This window comes from Triticum dicoccoides, chromosome 2A (genome assembly GCF_002162155.2).
Source record: "Triticum dicoccoides isolate Atlit2015 ecotype Zavitan chromosome 2A, WEW_v2.0, whole genome shotgun sequence".
NCBI classification, from domain to species: Eukaryota; Viridiplantae; Streptophyta; class Magnoliopsida; order Poales; family Poaceae; genus Triticum; species Triticum dicoccoides.
The window spans coordinates 82,024,178-82,048,098 of NC_041382.1; the positions used below are offsets into that span (position 1 = coordinate 82,024,178).

At 41.3% G+C, this 23,921-nt stretch overlaps 2 protein-coding genes across 2 annotated transcripts; one reads left to right on the forward strand and one right to left on the reverse strand.

Moving 5' to 3' along the window:
* Positions 1 to 287: 287 nt before the first annotated feature.
* On the forward strand, positions 288 to 2,945 carry LOC119353437 (pre-rRNA-processing protein ESF2-like). Its single transcript, XM_037620063.1, has 7 exons — positions 288 to 709; positions 1,289 to 1,340; positions 1,575 to 1,642; positions 1,901 to 1,990; positions 2,084 to 2,214; positions 2,456 to 2,593; positions 2,681 to 2,945. Exons 1-7 carry the CDS (start codon positions 442 to 444, stop codon positions 2,699 to 2,701), a joined length of 768 nt encoding a protein of 255 aa, XP_037475960.1. The 5' UTR covers positions 288 to 441; the 3' UTR covers positions 2,702 to 2,945.
* A 9,595-nt stretch (positions 2,946 to 12,540) lies between these two features.
* Positions 12,541 to 23,543, reverse strand: LOC119353438 (homeobox-DDT domain protein RLT3-like). The gene is made up of 18 exons (XM_037620064.1): positions 23,397 to 23,543; positions 22,700 to 22,790; positions 22,382 to 22,600; positions 21,495 to 21,547; positions 20,477 to 20,686; positions 20,301 to 20,363; positions 19,342 to 19,558; positions 19,157 to 19,257; positions 18,466 to 18,552; positions 18,259 to 18,390; positions 17,154 to 17,294; positions 16,865 to 16,987; positions 16,312 to 16,764; positions 15,089 to 15,466; positions 14,328 to 14,978; positions 14,023 to 14,127; positions 13,689 to 13,914; positions 12,541 to 13,011 (listed from the first exon to the last, which is right to left on the reverse strand). The coding sequence occupies exons 2-18, from the start codon at positions 22,788 to 22,790 to the stop codon at positions 12,989 to 12,991; spliced, it is 3,273 nt and encodes a 1,090-aa protein (XP_037475961.1). The 5' UTR covers positions 23,397 to 23,543; the 3' UTR covers positions 12,541 to 12,988.
* Positions 23,544 to 23,921: the final 378 nt, after the last annotated feature.

The window sequence follows — 23,921 nt, forward strand, 5'->3', positions numbered from 1 at the left end:
CTAGTTAATGATGAAGCTCTTGTTTGAATCGGAAAAAAAAAATGCGTTGTTATGGCGACTTCGTCTATTCGAGGTTGTAAATTGGTTGTACGTGCGTCTTGAGCTTTTTTTTTCTTCTTTGAGGGGGGCGTGTGTGTTGAGCCAACAGGAAAAAATAATGCGCCAAGCAGCCGAGGCTAAGGCCCATGTCTCTCAATTTAGGCCCACTTCGTAGAAGAGAAGTCAATGGGCCGAACAGAGCGTGTCATCACCATCCGGCCCAGCCTTCGTCAGTATCCAGAGGCCCCCAGACCTAGCGTGCCGCCGTTTAGCTCCACCGCCGCCGCCCGCGAACCCCTCCCCCCGACGAGCGACGCACCCGCCGACATTCAGGCCGTCGCCTCAGTCCCACACACGCCTCCACCATCCAGTCGGCGACCGTCAACCCGCCAACCGCCACCCATGGCAGAGACCAGCGAGAACGAGTACCACACCGACGAAGAGGAAGACCTGGTCGGAGAGGAGGAAGGAGGCACCGGGAGCGAAGGCGAGGAGGTTGGAGTGACCGGCAAGAAGAGGAAGCGGCCTCTAAAGAAGAAGAGCCTGGACGGCTTCAGCAAGCGCGGGGTGTGCTACCTCAGCCGCGTCCCTCCCCACATGAACCCGTCGCACGTCCGCCAGATCTTCTCCAAGTACGGCGAGGTGCAGAGGATCTACCTCGTCCCCGAAGGTAATCCCCCGTCATGAACCAAATCGGTGGCTGCGTTCTGTATGTTTGATTTGTGATACGGTACCAAAGCTAGGAACACACAGAGCTGAAAGCCCTACTTGTTTTACCAAAGCTAATGCAATGATGTTAGCTTCTAGTCTAGTCTATAGAAAACCAAAGAGAACAAACCATATTTATCTGATGTTGATGTCTCCCGCGTAATCCCGTGCAGAGTATTCTGCTGCAAATAACGCCTCTCAACCTGTGTAGCAAGGCTGTATTTCGGTAGTAGAAGGCTGTTCATGGAGTTCTAGGTTTGTTTGTCTTGCTTGTATTTGTGAAAACATTCTTCATTTCTTCTAGGGGAAAAATTGAAATAGAGCATGTCATCAAATGATAATCATGTTTTGCATGCTGATTGCACATGTTGCTGCGGCAGTATTTACCGTGCAGTGAAAGTGAGTTGTTTTTCCTGCCCCTCGTGGTTATACGTCTTAGAATGTGAAGTGCTCTACTGCTCTTTATGATGCTTACATATTTGTAAATGAAAATAACCCAACTTCTTAACTGTTATGTACTAATGTCATCTCTTTCCTCCAGGTCAAGGTCATCGCAAGCATAGTAACGTAAAAGCGAAGGCTTACTCCGAAGGGTATGTTATGAAAATACACAGATGAGCTGCTTTGGAGAGACTTGCTAGATCCCATTTTTCGGTTTTATGCTGAAAGTGAAACATGGAGCAATACTTACCATTGTCTACTTATTGCATTTCTGGAGTAGTCATGTAAACATATGGTAGATGATGTGTATTTCACAATTTTGACATATTTTTATTGTTGTATTTGTCACTTGTATGGCCTTAATAATGTTCCTAAAATCTGTGTAGGTGGGTTGAGTTTGCAAAGAAAAGTGTCGCCAAGAGGGTGGCTAATCTTCTTAATGGTGAACAAATAGGTGTGTTCTCGGCTCTATGTTACATGTGTTTTATTCTTTCTATGTTACCGTTGGTTTACATTAGATGTACTGAACATGGATGATCGGTTCTTCCTTTTTATTGCTCAACCCTCAAACCCCTCAATTTTTTGGCCTCAAAAGGGTTGCTTTTGTCGGCTCTGTCATGTTTGAAGAGCTATACAATGTGTGCTAGAGAGCTCAATTATTCTTGTCTGACAATTATTGATGACCATCTGTGTTAATGATGTATTTTATTAGGTGGGAAGAAGAGGTCGTCATTTTATTATGACATCTGGAACATAAAGTATCTCAGGAAGTTCAAATGGGATGATCTGGTTGGTGAAATAGGTATGCCTAAAGTACAAAACTGTAAAGTAGCTATAAACTTGTCAGTAATGTGAACTGATTTGTACGTAGTCTAATCCTTGGAGTTTAATGCAGCTGAGAAGACTCATATCAGGGAACAGAAATTAACATTGGAGATAACAGCTGCGAAGAAACAACGTGATCATTATCTCTCTAATGCTGAAAAGTCTCGTACACAGAAATTTATTCGTGAGCGCATAAAAAAGGTATGCTCTATTGTTTAACATACTTCTGCTAGCATAATTCACGATGGGGATTTTCTTTCTGTCCTGTGTCATCTTTATTTATGATTACCAGACACTTGGTGACACATGGTTTGGTTATAGTAGGAAAAACATTTCAGTTACAAGCTAGCCCGAACACTGGATATTTTCTCCCTTATTTTGCCGTTCATTGCAAGTTTCATTACTAAGATCTCTATATACCTTGGTGACATCCTTGAAACAGAAGCAAAAGCCGGAAGGAAAAGAATCCAATGATGTTGGTGAGACGAATAACGATCGTCCAATTCCTCGACAGAATAGAGCAGTTGAGGAGAGAGGCCCTAATAAAAAGGCAAAGCTCTCAAAAAATATTCTGGCCGGAGTAAGTGTGCAGCCCTCTGGCAGTTTATCTGGTGGCGCTTTTATGTTAGCTAGCTAGTCATTTGACCTGCTTTCATCACACTTGCAGGTATTCGGTGGTTCATCATGATCGATTTTGATTCCTGGTGGATTGGAGCATTGCAAACTGAATGTTCTAGCACAAGATCATTCCTGTCTTCACCACCTGCTCCGCCTTTGTAGATTAGGCTGTCATTTTTTGTAATGGAAGGTGAATGGTTTGGTCGTTTGGTGATTGCGGATTGCCAGATATGTATTGCTTCTGCTGTAATACTGGGATGGATGTACACTGTTGTTAATTTGAAACAGTGAAGTAAGAACAACTTTAGCAGACCCACAAAACGCCCCGGCCCGCAAAATAACTGCCAAATTGCGGGTTGTGGCCAGAAAATCTGCACGAGCAGACCCCGCATCCCGCCCCGGTCCGCAAATTTTTTTGCGGGGCGCGGCAAATCTTTTTTCCCAACCTCTATCTTCACGGGCTGGGAGGCTGACCCGAGCTCAACCCCTATCCCGCACGAGATTTGGCGGGAGGGACATTTTCATGCGGCCCTTCCCGCTCCCCGCACCCTCCATCACCATTGCCCCCACTCCGCAAGCTCCGACTGCTCCTCCTCGGCTGTCGCTCGCCGCCATGGACGACCCCATGTCCCCCGTCACCGTCGAGGTCGCGCACGCCCCTTTCTCTCGGGCGGATCTCGTAAAAAAAATATTCCACGAATATATTTTTTACGGATCCGTTTGGGGGGTCTGCATTTGTGCCAGCCTGCGTCGGCTCACAAAAGCGGTTTTGCGCGAATTGCAAACGCATTTTATGAGCCGGCGGGATACGGGGTCTGCTAGAGTTGCTCTAATATTACCCTGTATTGGCCATATGATTGGGAACATTTCAATTCTATATTATACTAAGAAAACAAGTGAATTTGGGAGTCCGAGTTTGACTATCTCAATGCACTTGAGGCCATCTCTGATCCAAACACATATATATGGGAATAGGCGTGCCAATTGTTAGGATTTAATTAATCCTATTAATTCCTATTTTTCCTAATTGAGGCGGTTGTCTCGTGTCCCTTCGGACGTATCTCTTCGGGGACTATATATATGTAATCCCATCATCAATGAGAACGACGATTCTACTGCTTGTCATTTGCCTCTTGCAATTACTTCGAACACGTTATCAGCACTGTAGTTTCTCCGAACAGAGCGACTAGGCCATCCCAACGAGACGGTTACGGACGGGACGACCACGGCCATGGAGCAACAACAAACTTCGATCCATATCCCTGTGCTCGATGGATTGAAATCAAGAAAGAGAGAAATCGGAGTCAAGAAGCAACCGAAGCCTTGATCTAATTGCTACGTACAAGAATCAAGGTGCTACCTTCCGATTTTAATCCTTTACGCAACAAACTGTCTTCAGGCATGCAGGCCATGGCCTTCGGCTGCCTTCCGGCATGCAGCAGCGGGAAGAACAACACACGACCATGGCCTTCGGCCTCTGCGTGGGGCTTCCTAGCGCGGCTCCTCTGCAGCCCCGACTCCTCTTGAAGTGGAGACGGCCAACGGCTGACGCGGCGCTCTTTCTTCCGGTCGGCGAACCCATCTCGCTTGTCGGTTACTGCGGCGCTCGCGCCCACGCGGCAGCAGGCTGTGGCGGTCGAAGGTAGCAGTGGCCAACGGCTGTGGCCGCCGCGGTGAAGCCTCCTGTCGCACGACGCGGACACCGCATCCGACGCGGAGCGACTTTCTCGATGGCCTCGCCTGCCGAGGGAATTGTGTCGGCTTCCGGCCGGCGACGCCTGAAGCGCGCGCGCCGCGGCGGCTCGTCCCTCCGGCGTCGGTGACTTGCTCCATGCGTGTCAGCAAAGCAAGGCAACGCTGGCGGCGCAACCACCTGGAGCAGTGGCAGCCCGAAACGGCGGCCATGGCGCGGCCTTCCCACGCGCGGCGCTTGCGCACGTGGTACCCAGCGCGCGGCGGCGCACGGTGCGGCCGTCTCCGGGCGGCGACGATTATCAGGGACGAGTCCCAATCATAACTGCAGGAGAGAAAAAGGAAGAGAACCTTATCTCTTCGGCTGCTTTGACTTCAGCCCTTGCAGTTTCTCATAATCAAAAATGAGTTTCTGCAGTTTTCTCTTAAGCCTTCCTGCTTAGTTCATCACGCATGGTAGCCTATTTATCTGTTGAGTTCTTTTAAAAAAAAATCCAGAAATATGTGGTTGTTGATGCTTGACATGTTCAATGTGTGTGCTTTTTAGCAATCCCTATAACATGTCCTATTAATACAACGACGCTGTTTTGCGATTGAGATTAAGTTTTCTCGCACAGCCATATTGATTTGCGATTGAGAATTTTATTTTCTCGCCAAACAATCTCATAGTGATTGAGATTAATTTTCTCTCGCAAAATATTAATTCATCCTACTGAATTATCTTGCAACTTGATACAGGATCATCTCATTTATTTTGGGATCTATACAATTCAAGTTTTTCACTTGAACATCAAGTTTGCAACATCATTACTATTCATTATAATAGTGGTGTATTTCTGTTGAGTACGATGTATTTCGGTATGTATGTATCTCCATGTCCGCTACATGTTGAGATTAATACGTCTATTTGCAATTGAGATTTTTAATTTCTTGCAAATAAGAATGCAAAATTCAAAGTGATTTCTTCAAATTGATGTATTGGGATCACAAGGTAGTCATTTAGATCTACTGCCTTCGCAGATTATCAATGACTACTGTTAAAGCCTATATTGTCATTTTGACATTATAATTGCTTTACAAAGTGCTCTCCCACACATTTTACTAAGTCATGACATAAGGTATTACGAGTGAGTATCTACTGATTCCATCAGATTATACTCTCTAGTGCTACGAGATCTACTCCATTTTGGAGATTATCTTCAAGGTGTCATATTTAGCAATTTGAGATTCACACTAATGGTTTCAAGATAACTTCTTGAAATACCCATTGATTTTGCTAAGTTCATTATAACATCAACCATGATGGTCTTTAATTTACTGGTTGTAAATTAATTATCTCCGGTTTACCCATAGAGGTAACATATGGCTATAGAGTTTGGGGCATTCGCCCTCAATGGCCACCACTGCCCTATCGGGGCCATGGACATCATGATCGCTCTTGTGTCCCGTGGGATAATGTGTGCAATCCAGGATTCACTTCTGGTCAGGATCACGCCGCTAACAGAAAAATGTTGTCTTATACATTATAAGGCATTAGATTCAGATCTCAGCATCTGGTTATTCTATATCAGCAATTCCTGGGATACAATGAACCTCAAGGGCAAATGTTTGAATCTTACTTGAACCTTCAATCCGACAACACCAGCCGTGACGGGACCCTATGAGCACGGAGAACGTGATGGTTGAATATGCCTCAACCGACATGTTTGGAGACTTCTTCTAGTCTCTCAATCTCCTGAGTGGTCAACATAATTTATGTCAATTTACGATGTTCTAATAAGAACATAAGTATTGTTGTCATCATATATTGTATATCACAATATATTGTATCAGCACTTTGAGTGAAGTGTACTGTAGGTCCTTAAACTATTTCAGGGGTGTCACATAGGTCTTCGAACTATGAAAATCGTCATTTAGGTCCTCGAAGTACAGTAAGTGTGTCATCCAGGTCCAAAATCTCACTAACCCCTCTAAATGGCCAGCTGGCATGGTGAACAGTGCGAAAAATAAAAAATATGAACAAAAAAAATCTGAAAATCTTTGGCATCAAAGATACCTTGGTGCGTGAATAGTAAAAATGTTCATTAATTCAAAAAAATGTTCGCGAATATGGGAAAAATATTCGCGACTTTAAAAAAGTTCACAAACAATAAATTTGAAAATATGTTCGCGAACCACAAATATTGTTCGTGGGTATGGAAAAAAAAGCTCGCGAACCACAAAAATTCCTGACTTTAAAAAATGTTAGTGAACTTTTTATTAAAGTCGTAAATATTTTTTCCGAATTCATCGTTCGCGAACATTTTATTAAAGTCACGAATATTTTTTCCAAATTCATCGTTCGTGAATATTTTTTTAAAATCATGAATATTTTTTCCAAATTCATCGTTCGCAAACTTTTTTAAACTCGCGAATATTTTTTCCAAATTCATCGTTCGCGAACATTTTTTTAAAGTCGTGAATATTTTTTCCAAATTCATCGTCCGCGAACTTTTTTTAAACTCACGAATATTTTTTTGAAGTCGCGAATATTTTTTTCCAAATTCATCATTCGCGAACATTTTATTAAAGTCACAAATATTTTTCCAAATTTATCGTTCACGAACTTTTTTTGAATTAATGACATTTTTACTGTTCACGCGCCAGGGTCTCTTCGATGACAGAGGATCTCAGTTTTTTGATATTTTTTTATATTTATTCTTTGTCGTGTACTGTTCATCACGCATAGGAATTCAGGACTGTTTGCCGCGTACTGTTACGGTTACTGTTTATGTGCTAGCTGGCCAGTTAGAGCCTGTCAGGGAGATTTTGGACCTGAATGACACACTTACTGCACTTTGAGGACCTAGATGACGATTTTCATAGTTAGAGGACCTACGTGACATCCCTGAAATAGTTCAAGGACCTACAGTGCACTTCACTCCAGCACTTTGATACACATACATTTGTATGCATTCTATATATCTGACAGTGATTTTCATATTGAGAATCTTCATGTCTATATATAGATTTATACGGGAGTCAATCCGATGAAAAATGATATGTGCCTTGTGGACATATGCACCACACACACTCTATACTCAGTGAAGTCCAATGTTTCCACTCTCATTGAGAGAAAGGAGATATTTTAAAATCGCTAGACATGATGAGGTATTTGTTGGCTCAACTCGAGTCATATTTACTATCCCTGTGGGTACTTGAGTATCGTCAGGATGCTTTATTGCTTCCGGGTTTAGCTCGTACCCTACTAAACTATAGAGGTATCCGTCAAAATAGTTTCCATAGCGAAACTTATGATGACAACAAAGAGGAATATCTTCTCTTTACCATATGCAACGGATATGGCAAGCACATTCTCTATGTATCATTGGCATTGCACTACACATAGTACAAAACCCGTAGCACATGTTACGTACGAGATAGTTTTCCAGAGTGTCTTTTGCATGACAAACTTGGCATTCCTGCTTTGGTCATCATTGACATTGGGTTGAAACCGAAACTATCAGAAATTCCAGTGGTTTATGATTATTATGATGCTACATTCTAACAATATTTGGATTTTATGTGCACTACATGTGACACAAGGAGGAAAATTTTAAGGCTTGTACACCTTAAAGTGTATGCTGGACCACTCAGACTCCTTGAATGCATCAAGTCGAGGTAAGTGGCTCTTCCCAACCATTGAGTAGACTATTCAGGTATTCCATGGTTCTAAAGGACATATCTACATGATGGTCTTAAGTGTGTGCTTTATTCACACAAAACCATTGGCTCATTATCCTGACATCTATTTCAAGAAAATCGAATGGATAACCTTGCAGAATTCTCCTTGAGTGCCTTCTTTATGGCCCTTGGATTAAAGTTTAGCAATTTGTCCTAATGTCTAGACTCAAAATGATTTGGTAGAATCCTATCCAAAGAGTTAAGCTCATTGCATAATCTTTACTTTGGAATTGCAACTTACCAACTTTACGTTGGAGTCATGCAGTTTTACACGCTCATGACCAAACTGCATTATATTATTCCCTCTATCTTTGATACGTGGAAATCTACCAAGTATTTTCTATCTGCGGTAATTCGGTTACACGCCGATATCACCACCCGGCATACATCATTGGCCCCTCAACATATAGTTGGGATCTATGTGAGGAATAACTGTATTTCCGTCAATACCTCAAACCCCTCGAATGGGGAGTTATTCAAGGTCAGTATGTTGATTCAATGAGGAATATTTCCAGGCATTAGGGGGAGAATTCAAGTACCATAAAGAATGCCAGGAAATTAGTGAAATGTTGAACATATTTCTACCTTAAATCCACGTACTCAAAGATCTGAACCGTGCGTTCAGAAGATTTGCAACACATTGCAAATAACCTGCCAGATTCATTTACTGACTATAAAGGTATCACACAATTCTACAATCCCGCAAAAGTACGCCTGAAAGAGTGGAGGTAGCAACAAAATTCACTCCACTCCCCGTTCAAAGCAACAGGGGGAGATGTATGGCAGAAGTACATCAGGATTCAGCTTCTTGCAAGCAAGGATATCAAGGCCCGTGAATCAGTAAATGCAAGTCAACTTCATGTTGATAGACACCTAATGGGTAGTATACACCCAGTGGACGGGAAACCTCCACCAACCCAGGTCATAGTGCACATAATGACCGGGACATCGGAATACCCGACTCAATCGCATTGGGAAATCGTGAGCAGTCACCATGGGTAACGATATTTCCATCAACTATATATTAATATATAGATTCTGGAGAATCATATAACCAAAAGTCTACAATTGTCGACATACATTTCTCAACTAGATTGCAAAAACCTTTCAAATGATTCAGATCCAAAGACCATGGCCATGGCAAAGTGTGAACAGCACTCGGACTGAACTCAAGCAAAGGGTATAATCTAGGTAGAAATGATCTTGCTCAATAATGGGAAGGTATTCATAAGCAATACCTACACCAGTTTTTTTGGAAACAGAATTGAGAACAATGAGGTGGTGAAACAAAGAACAAGTATTGTAGCACAAGGGTTCACGCAGATACCCAACTATTCTCCAGAGATGGAATCTCTTTACGATAACTTATATCATTGGCAATACAAAATCATCTATCTCTGCAGTTGATAGATGTAGTGATTACATATCCATGTGGATCACTAGATTCAGACATATATGATTGATTTCTGATGGAATCTCAATTCTGAATCGAAATACAAAATGCAACATACATTGTGTAAAACTAGTAAGTCACCATACGACTTATTGTGGTCGGTACATATGATACAACCGACGTAGTGGGTTCCTTATACAAAAGGATTACTCCTGCAAAGATGATTGTGCATGTTTGTATGTCTGCAATGACGACACATGTAATCATCTAATGACGGAGTTTAAATGAAGTATTTGGGTAAACCAAAACACCGCTCGTTACTACAACTTGAGCACCTTCATTCATACATTATGGTATACTATGTTGTCTATATCCAAGATATATTAGAGAAATTCATTGTGGACAAATATTATCAATCCATAACTCTCATGGTAGTTCATTCTCTAGATGTAGTGAATGATCTATTTAGACCAAGAGATGATGAAAATGAGATATTGGGACTCAATGTTCCATATGCCATTGGACCGACCAAACACAATTGGTTGGTACCAGTGGCGGATCTAGGATTTTGAACCGGGGTGGTCCAACCTAATAATATTTTTTTACAACTGCGAATGTACTAATTAATTTACCAATAGCACAAGATAAATTAATCAATTTTTTTCTCAAATAAGTCTCAATTTTGCATAAAAGAATCCTGCATACCTTGAAAAGTTCAAAGACTACCTGCATACGTTCATTCTTCCACCTTTGGTATGGAAAATGATGTGGCATAGCTCAGCGAGCGCCCATTGCGCCACCGTTATTGGGTTGTATATGTAATCATGTGATCATGATTGACATTGTGTTCTTCAATGTGACAATGACATTTATTGATTCAGAAAACGAGAACAATGTATCAATTTTTTGACCTAAACTGAAACAATTTGGTAGTAATTAGTAAAATTCTTGGAAATTACAGCTCAAGATGCCACATAGATTTTTTTTTGCCCCAAAGTGAAATAGTTCAGTTGTAAGTAGTAACATTCCTAGACAGAATTCAGCAGTACTGCATTACAATTTATAAAGGAGCACAGCAAGCCTAAATTCATAATGAGCAGTACTGGCAGGTGGCAGCATGCCGAGCAATGAGTAAGAGTAAACAAAAATTGGGGACCGAGCAGAAATCTCATCAAAGGTACCTCAAATCGTGCTGGGAGCGTGACGGCTGGCCTGCTGGAGCTGCAGAACGCCGGCTGCCAAGCGCCGAGCGCCGACAGCCGAGTGCGGACTAGGCTGGGTGCGGTGGCGCCGGGCCGGTGCGGGACGGGCATAGTCGCCGGCGAGGCATGGATCCAGGCGGCAAGTCAGGGCAACGAGATTGGCTGTAGCATAGAGAAGCTGCGAGGGGATTTGGGGACGGGGAGCCAGTGCGCGGGCTACCACGGTCCACGGCTGTGCGAACGAGTCAAGGTTGTGGTTGTTGGGCTTTTCGTTTCTTTTCTTCTGGCCCATCTGCTAATCTCTTATGGACTATGGTATATATATGGGTTGTACCAAAATCCCAGGGTGGGCCGCGGCCCACCCTGTCCACCCTGTAGATCCGCCACTGGTTGGTACTCAAGAATATCTTTCGATATCTTCAAGGCATGAAACATCTTGTCCTGGTTTTTCAGTTTTGGAGAAATCTGAACACCAATATCATTGGATACATCGATCAGATCCCCACTATGTCAGATCGTAGACAAGTTTAGTGTTCCTACTAGGTGTGGTAGCCCTCTCATGAAGAGTCTTCGAAACAGACCTCATGGCTACATCCACCAACCATTATCTCAACGATAATGTTTCTTGTGTTGCTCGGATGCAAACAGGTTACATAATAAGCAATATCACTATATTGCATATCTTGCAAGTCAAATCAATGCGACTGATTTGTTCAGCGGGTCTCTACCAACTTCTATGTTTTGGTATGTAACGGCTTCGAATTTTGCAAGAATCAGGGGAAGTATCTTCCTGAATTGTTCCTATTCAATGCATCATATTATACTCTTTTTCCCTTCATGAGTTTACTTTACAGGTTCTCATAAAGGTTTTTAATGAGGTAATATCAACATGAGATCATATGTCATACTTTCTGTTTTCCCCACCGGGGTTTTGGGAAAGTATACATAACACATTTATTGTCCTCTAAACTCTATGAGTTTTTCTCGTATTGAGTTAAAAGAGATAATGACCATTATATGTTGTATCATTTTCTCCTTATTTTTCCCACTAGGTTTGAAAGAGTTTTAGCAACATATCAAACACCTATCTCCTCATATTTTTCCCACAGGGTTTTTGAAGGAGCTTCTCAAGATGATGATACTTACACTAACAAGCATGGATTAGAGGGAGTGTTAGGATTTAATTAATCCTATTAATCCCTGTTTTTCCTAATTGAGGCGGTTGTCTCATGTCCCTTCGGACGTACCCCTTCGGGGGCTATATATATGTAATCTTATCATCAATGAGAACGACGATTCTACTACTTGTCATTTGCCTCTTGCAATTACTTCGAACACCAATCATAGCCGAGTGCTCCCTCCTGGCACTGGAGTTTGATAGTATCACTTTTAATCACTGTAGCAGAGGTCAATTCGGTCGCGGATGATTTAGCAAAACATAGTTCTGGCAAACTGTCATCCCTGACTTTATTCTTCATCATTATGTAAACGATGCTATCATTTGATGAATAAAGTTTATGATGCTAAAAAAAGTGAAAAATCCTTTCAGCTGCATTTTCTGTTAACAAGATTCACACACTTTGGCAAGATATATTTTGACTTTCAATTATACTAATATATAAGTCGGGCAGCATATAAGTTTAGTCAAAGTTTATTTCATTTAGTCAAACTGACAGTCAAAGTTGACCAAAAAATGTGTAAAGTCCTTGTAGCACTATTTTTGAACTGGCCACATTCGGCAAAATCGATGCTCATTTCCAGGCTTCATCCTGTCTCTAATTAATTTTCTCCAGGTCCTTTAGTGACTAGAAATAAAATTATGAAGTGCCCTGACGGCAAACCCTTGGATATAAAGATCAAAATTATGCAACGCAGGAAATACCAATAGCAGACAAGCTCTACAATGTCCTGAAGCACAACGGGAATGCACAGAGTAGCACAGTGGGGCGCCATGTCCTCCTGCAACCAGAAGACCTACCTACCTACCCGACCTAGCAAACCCGGCAAAAAGATCTATTATGTTATCCAGTCAGGTGCCTCGCTGACCACTTCAAGTACAAAAAGGAAATTACAAAGCCGGAGCAATGATTATTAACAAAGAATTTCTTAGTGTTTACATTATTGTACACACACCGTCGACCATCCGACGGAGATGCCGTGGCTTCTGAAGAGTTCAAGATCATAACCTCAAAGCTGAAGGCATCAAGATGAAGGCAAAAAAAAGGGCATCATGCTCGTCTCGCCTCGAGAAAAAGCGCGGCATCAATCGAAAGATTGGAACTGATGCAAAAAAAAAATAGTGGCAGCTGGGGCACCACACAAAATAATCCATCTAGTCCCTTCCTAGCTATCTCAAGCATGCCTGCGCTCCTGTATAGTATAATACACAAAATATTATTGGAGGAATGACCCAACATTGGGAAAAAAATAAGCATCAAAATTCTGAAGTAGCTAGAATGAATAATATAGCCACACACGACAATGGCATACAGTCACAAACGGCATACATATCAGATAAAGGTTTCCCTAATACTGTTTCTAGTACTGGTACTGTTGAATAATACTGGCATTAAATTGCTGGGCTTATGTGATCATTTATGTTCCAGGCTGATGTTCTGATAATAATTTCAAACGCAAGTGCTTCAATGGAACAAAGGCATTGATTGTACTCCCTCCGTCCCATAATATAAGATCGTTTTGCAAGATCTTATATTATGGGACGGAGGGAGTAGTAAATTAAGACAAATCGCAAATATAAGAAGCATATTAAACATTACTCCCTCCATTCCTAAAAGTAAGGCATATTTTGTTTCGTTAAGACATGCATTTGACCAATAATTACTCCATAAATACAAAGTTATATGACATGAAATTTGTGTCACTAGATTCGTATTTAAAATTAGTACTTTGTTATGATAGTGATTTTGCATCACATAAATCAAATATTAAAAGAGTAATTGTTGGTCAATTGTCTTAACGAAACGAAATACGCCTTATTCATCAGAACGGAAGGAATACATAATATTGAGAATCAGCCAAATACATACTTGTCTGTATGAACCCTTTGCCTAATCCTCTGCCAGAATCAGCTTGTGCCAAATGAGGTGCAATGAGGGCATCCAATTTGACAACCCAGAGTGCAACTGCAGACGTAGTTTGTGGCATCGTTTGGAAGTATACAGTAATGTCATCCAGATATGAACTAAAGCTTACTGCTGATGAGCTTTGGTACAACCAATCCTCATCAATTGCCCCAACAAAATCAACAAGAACCTGCAGGGAAGAAACATGGCAAAACAAAAGCCAGTACATACTGTATAAATTACCTGAAACTGAATGAATGTTCTGATATTACGATGTAAACAGGAAAAAGATACTGACCTGCAAAAGCTCGGGTAATGATGATGTTCGTCGCAGCCGCTTAACCCACAGGTTGTGCGAAGACTTCATCCACAAACCAGCAAAAGCTGCCGTAGGCATAAGTGCCTACATCAGCGCACACAGAATGAGGGAAAAAATATGATTAAGAAGCTGCTATGAAATACATACACTATTTGTGACCAAACAAGTGACTGGCGATCCAATACAGAAACATAACTCAACTTTGAATCACCATGTATCATGGTTTCTTAACGTAGATCCCAGACAATAAACACTGCGTAGAACAACCATTTTCTAGTACTCACCTCAATAGCATGAATGGCTGCTTTAAGTGCCTGTAGCTGCGAAGGAAGAACTTTATGATTTGGCACATCGTACAAATCCTCAGGCTCCCTGCATGTTGCCACATGTATAGCATATCTTTCTTCAAGATCAAAACCAACCTCAAAAGTAGAGTGGCATATTCTGCAATGTTTTTCATCTCTCCAATACAGATCATGACAACTATCACAATGAACGAGTGATTCCTTAAATGATCTCTTGCCACACTTAACAGCAGTAAGGGAAGAGTAGAAAGAAGTCCAGATCCATTTATCTAACGCTTGCAACCTTTCCCACTTTGACATCTTCTCATCACTTCTCCTCCCAACTTCAATTCCTATTGCAGATGATGCATTTTGAAGATTACCAGCTAGATATGTTGGAACAGAAGCACTGTCAATGTCTGATAGGGGTGAAGCTCCATCTCCACTACTTGGCTTGGGTGAATATCTGTTTCCACTGCTTGTCTCGGAATGAGAAGAATCAGATGATGCTGTGAGCGCAACTACACACCCATCTTCCAAGTGTTTTTTCATGCCTTCAAAAAGACATGATTGCCTCTTTTTCATTGATGCAAGAAGATGAGCTTCCCTGGTGCCTCTGATGTCCAGGACAGACAATAGCGAGAGTAAATCCTGCAATGCAAACAAAAAAAGAGCCAGTAACTTTATTTGTGGAAGTTTAACCTCGAGTGATTAAATAAGAGGCAAATTTAGATACTGCACAAATCAAGCAGGTGGGCAACCTGTGGTGAATCTATCACTTCCCAGTGACCATCTTCTGAGGACTCAAAGTAAACCCTACGGTGCCCTGGATCATCTGCTCTACAAGGGCCAAGGAAGAGCCAGTAATTGTTATATCTGCGATCTGATCCTAAGAGAACAATTTGTGGCTGATGTGCAAATCCTGTGGGTGATTCGTTAGCTCCAGAGTCAGCAATGTAATCCTGACTCCTCAGGCTTCCTGATTGTCCTTGCATAGAAGAATCAAAACTGTGCGAGCTTCCTGGTCTATTTAAGTACTCATCACTAGATTGGTAAATGGTTCTTGTACACTTCTTTATCTTCCCACCTGAGGCATGCGACTGTGCTCTCTGTATGCTAGACAGGACACTTTGTGGTTCCTATGAAAGGTAGAAAACAATAATATAAGATTCTGCAGCTTTCCAACAAGGCATACAAATAGAGAATAGAATATTTGTATGAAGGCTGATCTTTAACTTGGAACGTAAACACAACAAAGTTATCCAAGATTAAGTTTCCCAACAACTGAGAAATGGCTATTGTATGCATTTTTCACTTCGAATACTTCAAATGAGTTATACGGTAACATAAGGCAGGCACTATCCACTTAAGATGTCCATATACATATCCTAGTGAAAGTAGTATCTACTTAAAATGTCCATTTCTCTTAATTCTGCCTAAGCCGTAAGGAGACACAACCATAGTATAGTTAGGAACTTAGGATAATCAATTATAAGTGTGATCATTTATGTTAGTTGTGGAGAAGTGAATAAAGCACATCAATAGAAGAAGAAAATTCAGTGGAGGTAAATTTGCATAAATGGTTCATGTGTTTGGATGACTTAAAAGAAAAAAGAACTGACATAATGCCGTAATCTTCTAAAAAATGAGACCTTGCTCTCTTAACTCATCTGATCACTTCTAAGAACATCCAAACTATTCATGTACTTACATTACCAAGACAGAGCACTATAGTCAGCTAGCAAACTTCATACAGGGCAACATTAACAATAATGAAAAAGAATAATAATCCTTTAAGTCCTGGATGGTCGTTTTGCAAGTTCAGTACTCCCTCCGATCCATAACAAGTGTTGCAGTTTTGAACTAACCTTAGCTCAAAACTGCGCACTTATTTTGGATCGGAGGGAGTAATGTTTAAGCAATGATGCTTTGAACAAAGATGAGATGTTGCAATTGAAATATACCAGAAGAGAGTGAAGGTTACCTCAAGCCTTGGAACAGAACCAGCACCAGAAACAACATCTATCAAAGCAACCAAGCAATCCAGCTTCTCATCGATGCTTAGGTCTGAGTACTCGCCTTCCATCAACCCCAGAAGCCATCGTTCTCCAGAATAACTTTCATCAATTTCACTGCATTTATTCATATTTTTATGTACGTTCTTCTGTCTCCACCTGACAATTCTACTTTCATGCTCAGCATAACTCTCTTGTGGACCATCAGATTCATCACCACTGCTGCTAGCATCCCTATCATCATCAACAGTTCCAGAATCCTCGGTATCTGATCTAGGATCTTCTTTTCCTTTAATCCGAGGATCAACACGGAGACGATATGCAGAAGGCGCAATCTTCTCAAACAATGTGATGTCACTAGAGAGAGTTGAAAAAATAAGCTGCTCTACTTCTGATGCACCAGAGAGATTAAGACCAATAATCTGAAAAGAACAATCAAGTAAATGCCACGGAGATACTCAACCAAAAGTATATACAGAAGGCCAGCTATCATCAATATGAACAGTTCATTTCTGAAACTACCTGTGGTGATTTGGCAAGTTCAGCAACTTTTAACCCACCGCTTCCTTTCTTAGACAATAGTGCAAACAATTCACCTTTCAGTGTACGAGGACGTAACCCATATTTAACCATTTGATTCTTTTCCTATAATTGAATAAAAGGATATATGTTACTTTGAAACATAATAGAAGTACTTGTAGGGGGGATCTATTGCTACAGCATATATACAAATATTGGTAGCTGTAACCTGAAAGGCATGCACACACATACAAGTGTGAGATCTAGAATAATGAGGTGTCTCATTAAGTACCTTGTTAAAGAAATTCCGATTCAGCATATGATGATCTGAACCAAAACCTGAAGCAACCAGAACCTGGCGTAGTATTTCAACCCAAGTAAGAGAATTCAGGGATTTGATCCAAAAATTCACATTGAATTCTTGTTCTCTAACCTGAAAGAGAAACATAGAGGCAAACCATTTAGCTACTGCATTTTTCAGATTCAAGTTCTTCAAACAGGAAGCAGGTATGCAGGATGACAGTTCTCTTATGCATTCATTCAAGACACTCGCCCTAATGAAGCAGCATCAAGTAGTCTGAATTCTATCTAGTTACCTCCCATCGAATCTATAAGAAAAGAAAGCAAGACAAATACTAGCTCAGTGAAACTCAGACTCTGGTCCACATTCTATGGGAAGCATGACAAGACGAACACCTCAACTGAAACAGAAGTTTGGTGCTGCAATTGACAAAGTCATGGAACTAAATAAATGTAAATATGAGAAGAATAGCATAGTCAGTTTCTTCACACAAAGTAGTATGATTTATCAGACCACATAGAAAGATAAGGATCATGTTGATGTCACACTTATTGGCTATTGCACGATCACTGTTACTCAATGTAATGAATTACGATGAACACAAGTCAGTAGCCTCGTGCTACTAGAAAACAAAGCCGATTCATCCTACGCTGTCATTTATTAGACCCTGTAGGCCCATATTGTTCTTCAAGGAAATCATTAACTTGATATCCAGAGTAGACTGGAACAGGAGCATAACAAAAAAAAAGTGCATGGTAATGAAACGGCTCGACAAATTGCTCAACTCCAGCACTAGTCTAAGACCATATACTTTGACTTCCGATGCAGCATCATATTCGAACTATAAACTTTACACAGTGTGCAACAAACTCGCCAATACTTCTGCCAACATAAATAAATATACCCAACAAGGTACAATCAGACTGAAGAAAACTAATAAAATGAACCTACTACTAACTTCTCCACTCATTCAAAATTCATCTGTGAACTGTCCGACAATGCTGAAATGACGCCACAGCATAATAGCTCTAGAATAAGCACAATGTAATTCTATCTTGGAAATGAACTAAAGTGTACAGCACATTTCAAAACTCACAAAGTTCAGAAAGCTTAAGAATCTGCTATCTTTAGATGATCTTGGAACAAACACACTGCCGCTGCTCCTTTCTGTGTTTAACATAAGTAGCTTGAGAAGACTGACATGTACTTTCCCCAACAACGAGGAGTCCTGGAGGTCACATTTGAACAATAAGAAAATACAGCAAATTATACCAATTTCAGGGAGATTTAACAAAATTTGCACCTTTTCATGGAATGCTTGTGCAAACTCATCAAACGTAAAGGGATGAACATCCATACTACCAAAATGTGTGTAGACAAACCGGACAACCTGCCAAGAATATTTTCGAATTAACAGATGCTGGCCACAGTTTCAACATGAAAACTAGTAGAGGAAAGGTGGGCGCACTAAAATCTACGAGCACGGCAGTAACACAAACAATAAGTTTAGGAAGAAAGAATTTTTCAGTTAACCAAGCACATATGGGCTATTTAGATTTTTAACAACATGCTTAGGCCATTAATGTTCCAAACAAAATAACCAAATACTCCTCCGTAAAGAAATATAAGAGCGTTTAGATCACTAAAATAGTGATCTAAACACTCTTATATTTGTTTACAGAGGGAGTATATTATAGGAGACATGTCTAATATTCCTCCTGCCCAGATGCAACTAAATCCGGTAAACTACTGGTTGGATTCATGAGCAAAATTGATACCAGTATGCAAAGATTATTGAAGCCAGTCTTGTTCCACGACCAGCATAAGACATGTATGATCATTCACTAATCACTATGCAGTAAATTCCATAAGTTAATAGAATATAGAAGTTGGACAGACTGATAATGAGCTTTTTTTTCATTTCATGTAATGTAAATTCCATTAATGATGATAATACTACTCATGTATTCTCAAAGTAATGTGTTGCATTTAACCTGGAAGAGCTTTTTCACCATTTCAGGTGATGACTCCCAAGGTTTTGTGGGAAATGGTTGTTTCATCCTGACACTTGGTGGAGGAAACCTGGCAAGTAAATCTGCAAGAGAAGCACTAATACTTAAGTAAATTGGCTTATATTAGAAAAAATGAGAACAAAGAGGTAGAGGATGATATTGCAAACCTTTACAAAGGGGGCAGCCATGTCTCCCAGTGGAAGAAAGATGAGCTGAACATCTTAAAGGATTAGGACCTGCTTGTAACTCACTGAGCTCAAGCTCCTCATCATCAACTAAAGTAGCCTGTTCAGTTCGTAGTTCTGAGGATTCTGATTCATCAACTGAAAGATGGCACTCCACTGAAGGATGCTCCGTCAAATCAGTAGCTCTGCCACATGGCACCTAAAATAGCGAGAAATCACCATTAGCATACTACACAAAAGGCAGATTAAGTTCCGTCTAACCAGATTAAAAAGGTCAAATTGCAAATATATATATATAAGGGTTTTAATCATTTATGCCACTAGTTGTGTCCCTCTACTCAGTTTTGCCATTAGATGTTACAACTGCTCAAAAATGCCATCGTTCTGTGAGATGCTTGCTCAGAAATGCCATTAGATATCTCAAGAATGCCATCGTTCCATTAGATGTTTGCTAAAAAATGCCATTAGACATCGTTATTGTCAAGTCAAACTCGTTGACCATGTTCCATGACGAAAATACCCCTATACCCACATGTCAGCTCTCTCTATCTCACAATGATAAGTGTGGACCCCACTTATCAGGAGTAAGCAAGCGACTAATTTTAAAGGAAAATAAGAACGCTGTTGGGATCAAGTGGGACCCACACTTTATTGTAGTGAGATAGAGGGAGAGCTGGCATGTTGGTCTATAGGTATTTGGGTCATTATAACATGGCAAACGAGATTTGTGCTGACAGTAATGGTGTCCAGTGGCATTTTTAAGCATGTGCCTAACGAAGCGATGGCATTTTTGAGCAGTTAAAATTCCTAGTGGCGAAATAGAGTAGTGAGACACAACCAGTGGCATAAATGATAAATTAATAGCTTTACAGGTCTAGATTCTCATTCTAGAGGACGCTCATTATCTCCATATGTGGACTTCTCCAAGTAATAAAGCTTACCTTTCTTTTACTCGGTGGAGGTCTACTCTTCTTGTTTACTTTCTTCCGTGGCAAAGTTTGTCTCTGCACCAAATAAGGTTAAAAGGAGGAAATTCTGAGTTGCTAATTCAGAATATACAACTACAAGTTTCAAATAACATAGGCTGTATCAGATCAAATTACATAAGCAACTTTACTTGGGCAAGCTTTCCACCACAATCTTCGAATGGTCTCAATGACCTCAAGCAACCACTTTCATCAATGAAACTGGAGCAATCTTGAATTTCTGCAGTTTGGGAATACATTGCATGCCACACTGTCATTAGACCTTTGCCCTTTCCATGCTTCCTCACAGGATCATTGTTCTCAAATGGCAAAGTGGATCTCTGAGCAGTAGGCGACATGATCTGCAGATGAACATTTTTTTAGAAAGGTGGGCACCTGACGTTAGAGGTCTCAATATAACAAATGGAAACAAATTAACATGGATTACAATTACAAAAAGGGACAATAAGCACAAAATGTCAGTTTAACTGACAGCATCTTCATCTCAGGCACTAAAATAATTTGTCAATCAGCAACTGGCAAAAGAACACAAGAATTTTAAGAAACAAATACGGTGGATCTCTAATCTTACATGTAACAAATAAAAATGAACATTAGAGTGCCTTCAGAAAGACTGTTACAGCAAATAGCTGAATAAAAGTGATACTAAGGCAGGAACTGTAAATCTTTTATACCAATTCAAATGTGAGAGCCATCTCTTGGCCCACAAAATACATGGGATTTCTTATTGTATATCCTGGCCCAAAAGTTTCCAGAAACCATTGTTCTAATTACAAAAAAGAGGCCTGATAATAAAATAAAGATAATGCTGGATCAGACTGACTACCAGCAGTCCAGCACAGAAGATGACACTAGCTCATGATCATGATGGCACCAAATGGTATGGCAACAACAGGTAAACAATGATTAACACAGGAAAAAAATATGTGCTAGAAACGACAATGAAAATGTGTACTTAGCCTAAATAGTGAGTTAGTAACTATGCTTTCCTAAAAGGCTCTGGTACTGAAAACCAAAAATTATGCTTGACCATACTGACTATAAGCACCAGTCGTCATTAGCCACACACAGTGAGACAAGGCACGGCACCAACAGGAAACAAAAGCTGTGCTAGAAATGAAAATGAACACTTGAGCAGCCTAGCAATACCTTTCTCTTCTTCAAAACGCTTTGATCCTGGTAGGATTGATGTCCTGTGGTATCTGCGATCAATTCAACATGATATTGTGAGGGTATTAACCGCATCTACAGAATGCAATTCGAACATTAAGTATGCAAAATATGTTAGCAGCATTAGTGTTAGCAAAGATCAAATGGGGATTGAAGGTGCTTGCAGATCCTGCTAATTCTACTCTCCTTGTTTACTCAGAAGTCTAGTTTAGTGCCATTACAAAGCAACCACAATTTGAAGCACAAATGAATAGGACGAACACAATCAAGCACAAGCTGCTCGATAAAATCTCCGTATTACAAATGAGTGAAGCCAAACAAAAAGGTTGGGACTTCCATAGCATGCTAACTCGTTAACACAATTAGTATTATTTTGAGATGGACACAAGAATGGGGGAATGCATGGCCGAAAGAGAAGGATGCAACTTACATAGCATGGTAAATAAATAATTACAGCAAATAGCAGTGTTTTGAGATGGAACATAAGAAGTGCTACACTTACCAAACAAAAAATGAGACAATTACCAGAGTTGTTAATAGAACTGTGTGGTTGATTAAGCTTCAAATCAGGTCTTTTGCATGGCTTAACCTACTGGGACACATAGATAGAAAAATATGTCTATGATGATAAATGGCTTTCTCAGTAACCTTTAGTGCTACTAGAGACAGACCCCTGACATGGACATGTGCCCTTTCAGGAAGGGGATCAAAATCACCCCCAAGAGAAGGATCATCCTTGCGGAAGACTTTCCTCAGAATATAATCCTTCGGAAATAGGACCTGTGATCGAAGTGTGTGTTTCTCTCCTACAAGGCTCATACTCCTACCAAGAGTAATGTCATCCTCGGGCTGCAAACCCGCAATACCTTGCATTGGAGATTGACTTGAATTGGAAGACCTGCTGCTGCTACATCTAGGCCAATTTGATCTTGCACTAGCTTGTGTTTCCATGTGAACCTCTGCAGCTTCCATGTGCCTCCTCTCTTTCCGCCTCCGCTCTTTGAACCATATTCTGACCTGGTTGTAAGTCAAACCAACAGATGCCGCATACTCTGTCACGTCCTCCGGCTTCGGATATTGTACCTCTGGATCAGGAAATTTTTAGCCACAGCACAAAAAGTTGAACAACAAAAAAATAAGACATGCCAGCAGGAAAAGAGGTTGAAACACTAGCACATGTTTACCAGAATAAAAACTCTCCAGCATCTGGATTTGCAGGGGAGATTTCTTTGTCCCTGCATTATCGCTCTTGGCTAGAAATCCTTTGGCCATCATCTGGAGAAAACCATAATTAGGTATCAGCGCACAAAGCAGGCAAGTGACAGTAAACACCATGTCACAAAACACTAAGGCCCAGTTCTTTTCAGCTTTTGATTCTCCAAAATCAGCTTTGGGATAACTTCTCACAAAATCAGCTTCCCACAGAATCAGCCGTCGAGTTATTTTCTAAGATTGTGGTCTGGGATTATGGGATGAGTTGTGTGCTGGAATGTCTGTAATGTCCCTGAACTAAAACTGGGTGTTGATAGTACCATTGATGATAGCATTCACATTAAAAATAGCATTCAAATTATTAGTAGCAAATAGAATAAGCAAAAAAGAACCATTCACAGTTGCATTGAGTAATCACAGTAGCATTTTTTTTAACCAAGTCATCTTCCCTTCACAGTACCATTGAGCATTCACAGTAGCCAAAGAAATTACATGCCTGGTCCATGCATCCATCCATCTACGAAAAACCTAGCACCATTGATCCATCCATCAAGCAAATCATGTACTAAGCATCCACATACATCCATCTTATCCAACTTCCATCGTTCCATGTGAAGGAGAGGAACTAGAACGGAGTGATGAACAAAAACCGAAGGAGGAGAGGCTCACCAGGCAGCGGTGCAAGGAGAGCTGCAGCCGGCGGGATGGGCTCGTTGGGGACGGCGGGGGAAGGGAGTGGCCGGCGGGATGGGCGCGTCGGGGCCGTGGGGGGCGGAGGAGTGCAGGGCCGTCGGGAGGGGGGGCGGAGGAGGCGGGACGGATGAATTCTTGGGCCGGCGGGATGGGCGCGTGGGGGCCGCGCTCGCCGGCTCCTCCAGGGCGGCGGGGAGGGCGCCGGTCGTCGGAGGGGGGAGGGAGGAGGAGAGGTAGGGGCGACGCGGGGACTGCAACCTGGCGGCGGGGAATGGAGGCGGCGGGAGGGAGAGGGGAGAGACGCCCAGAACCCTTACTGACGAGTGGGCCGCCGTTTTCCCTTAAACCCTTGGAGAAGGGGAATGGCCGAATGGTTAGTTTGGAGAAATACCTGCGGTTTGTTCTCCTTCCACGTCGGCCCCTGCAGCTGCAGGTGTTGCTCCCCAGTTGTGCTGTCACTGTTCTCAGCATTTAAGCTCGTGAACACAAATTTAGATTCGT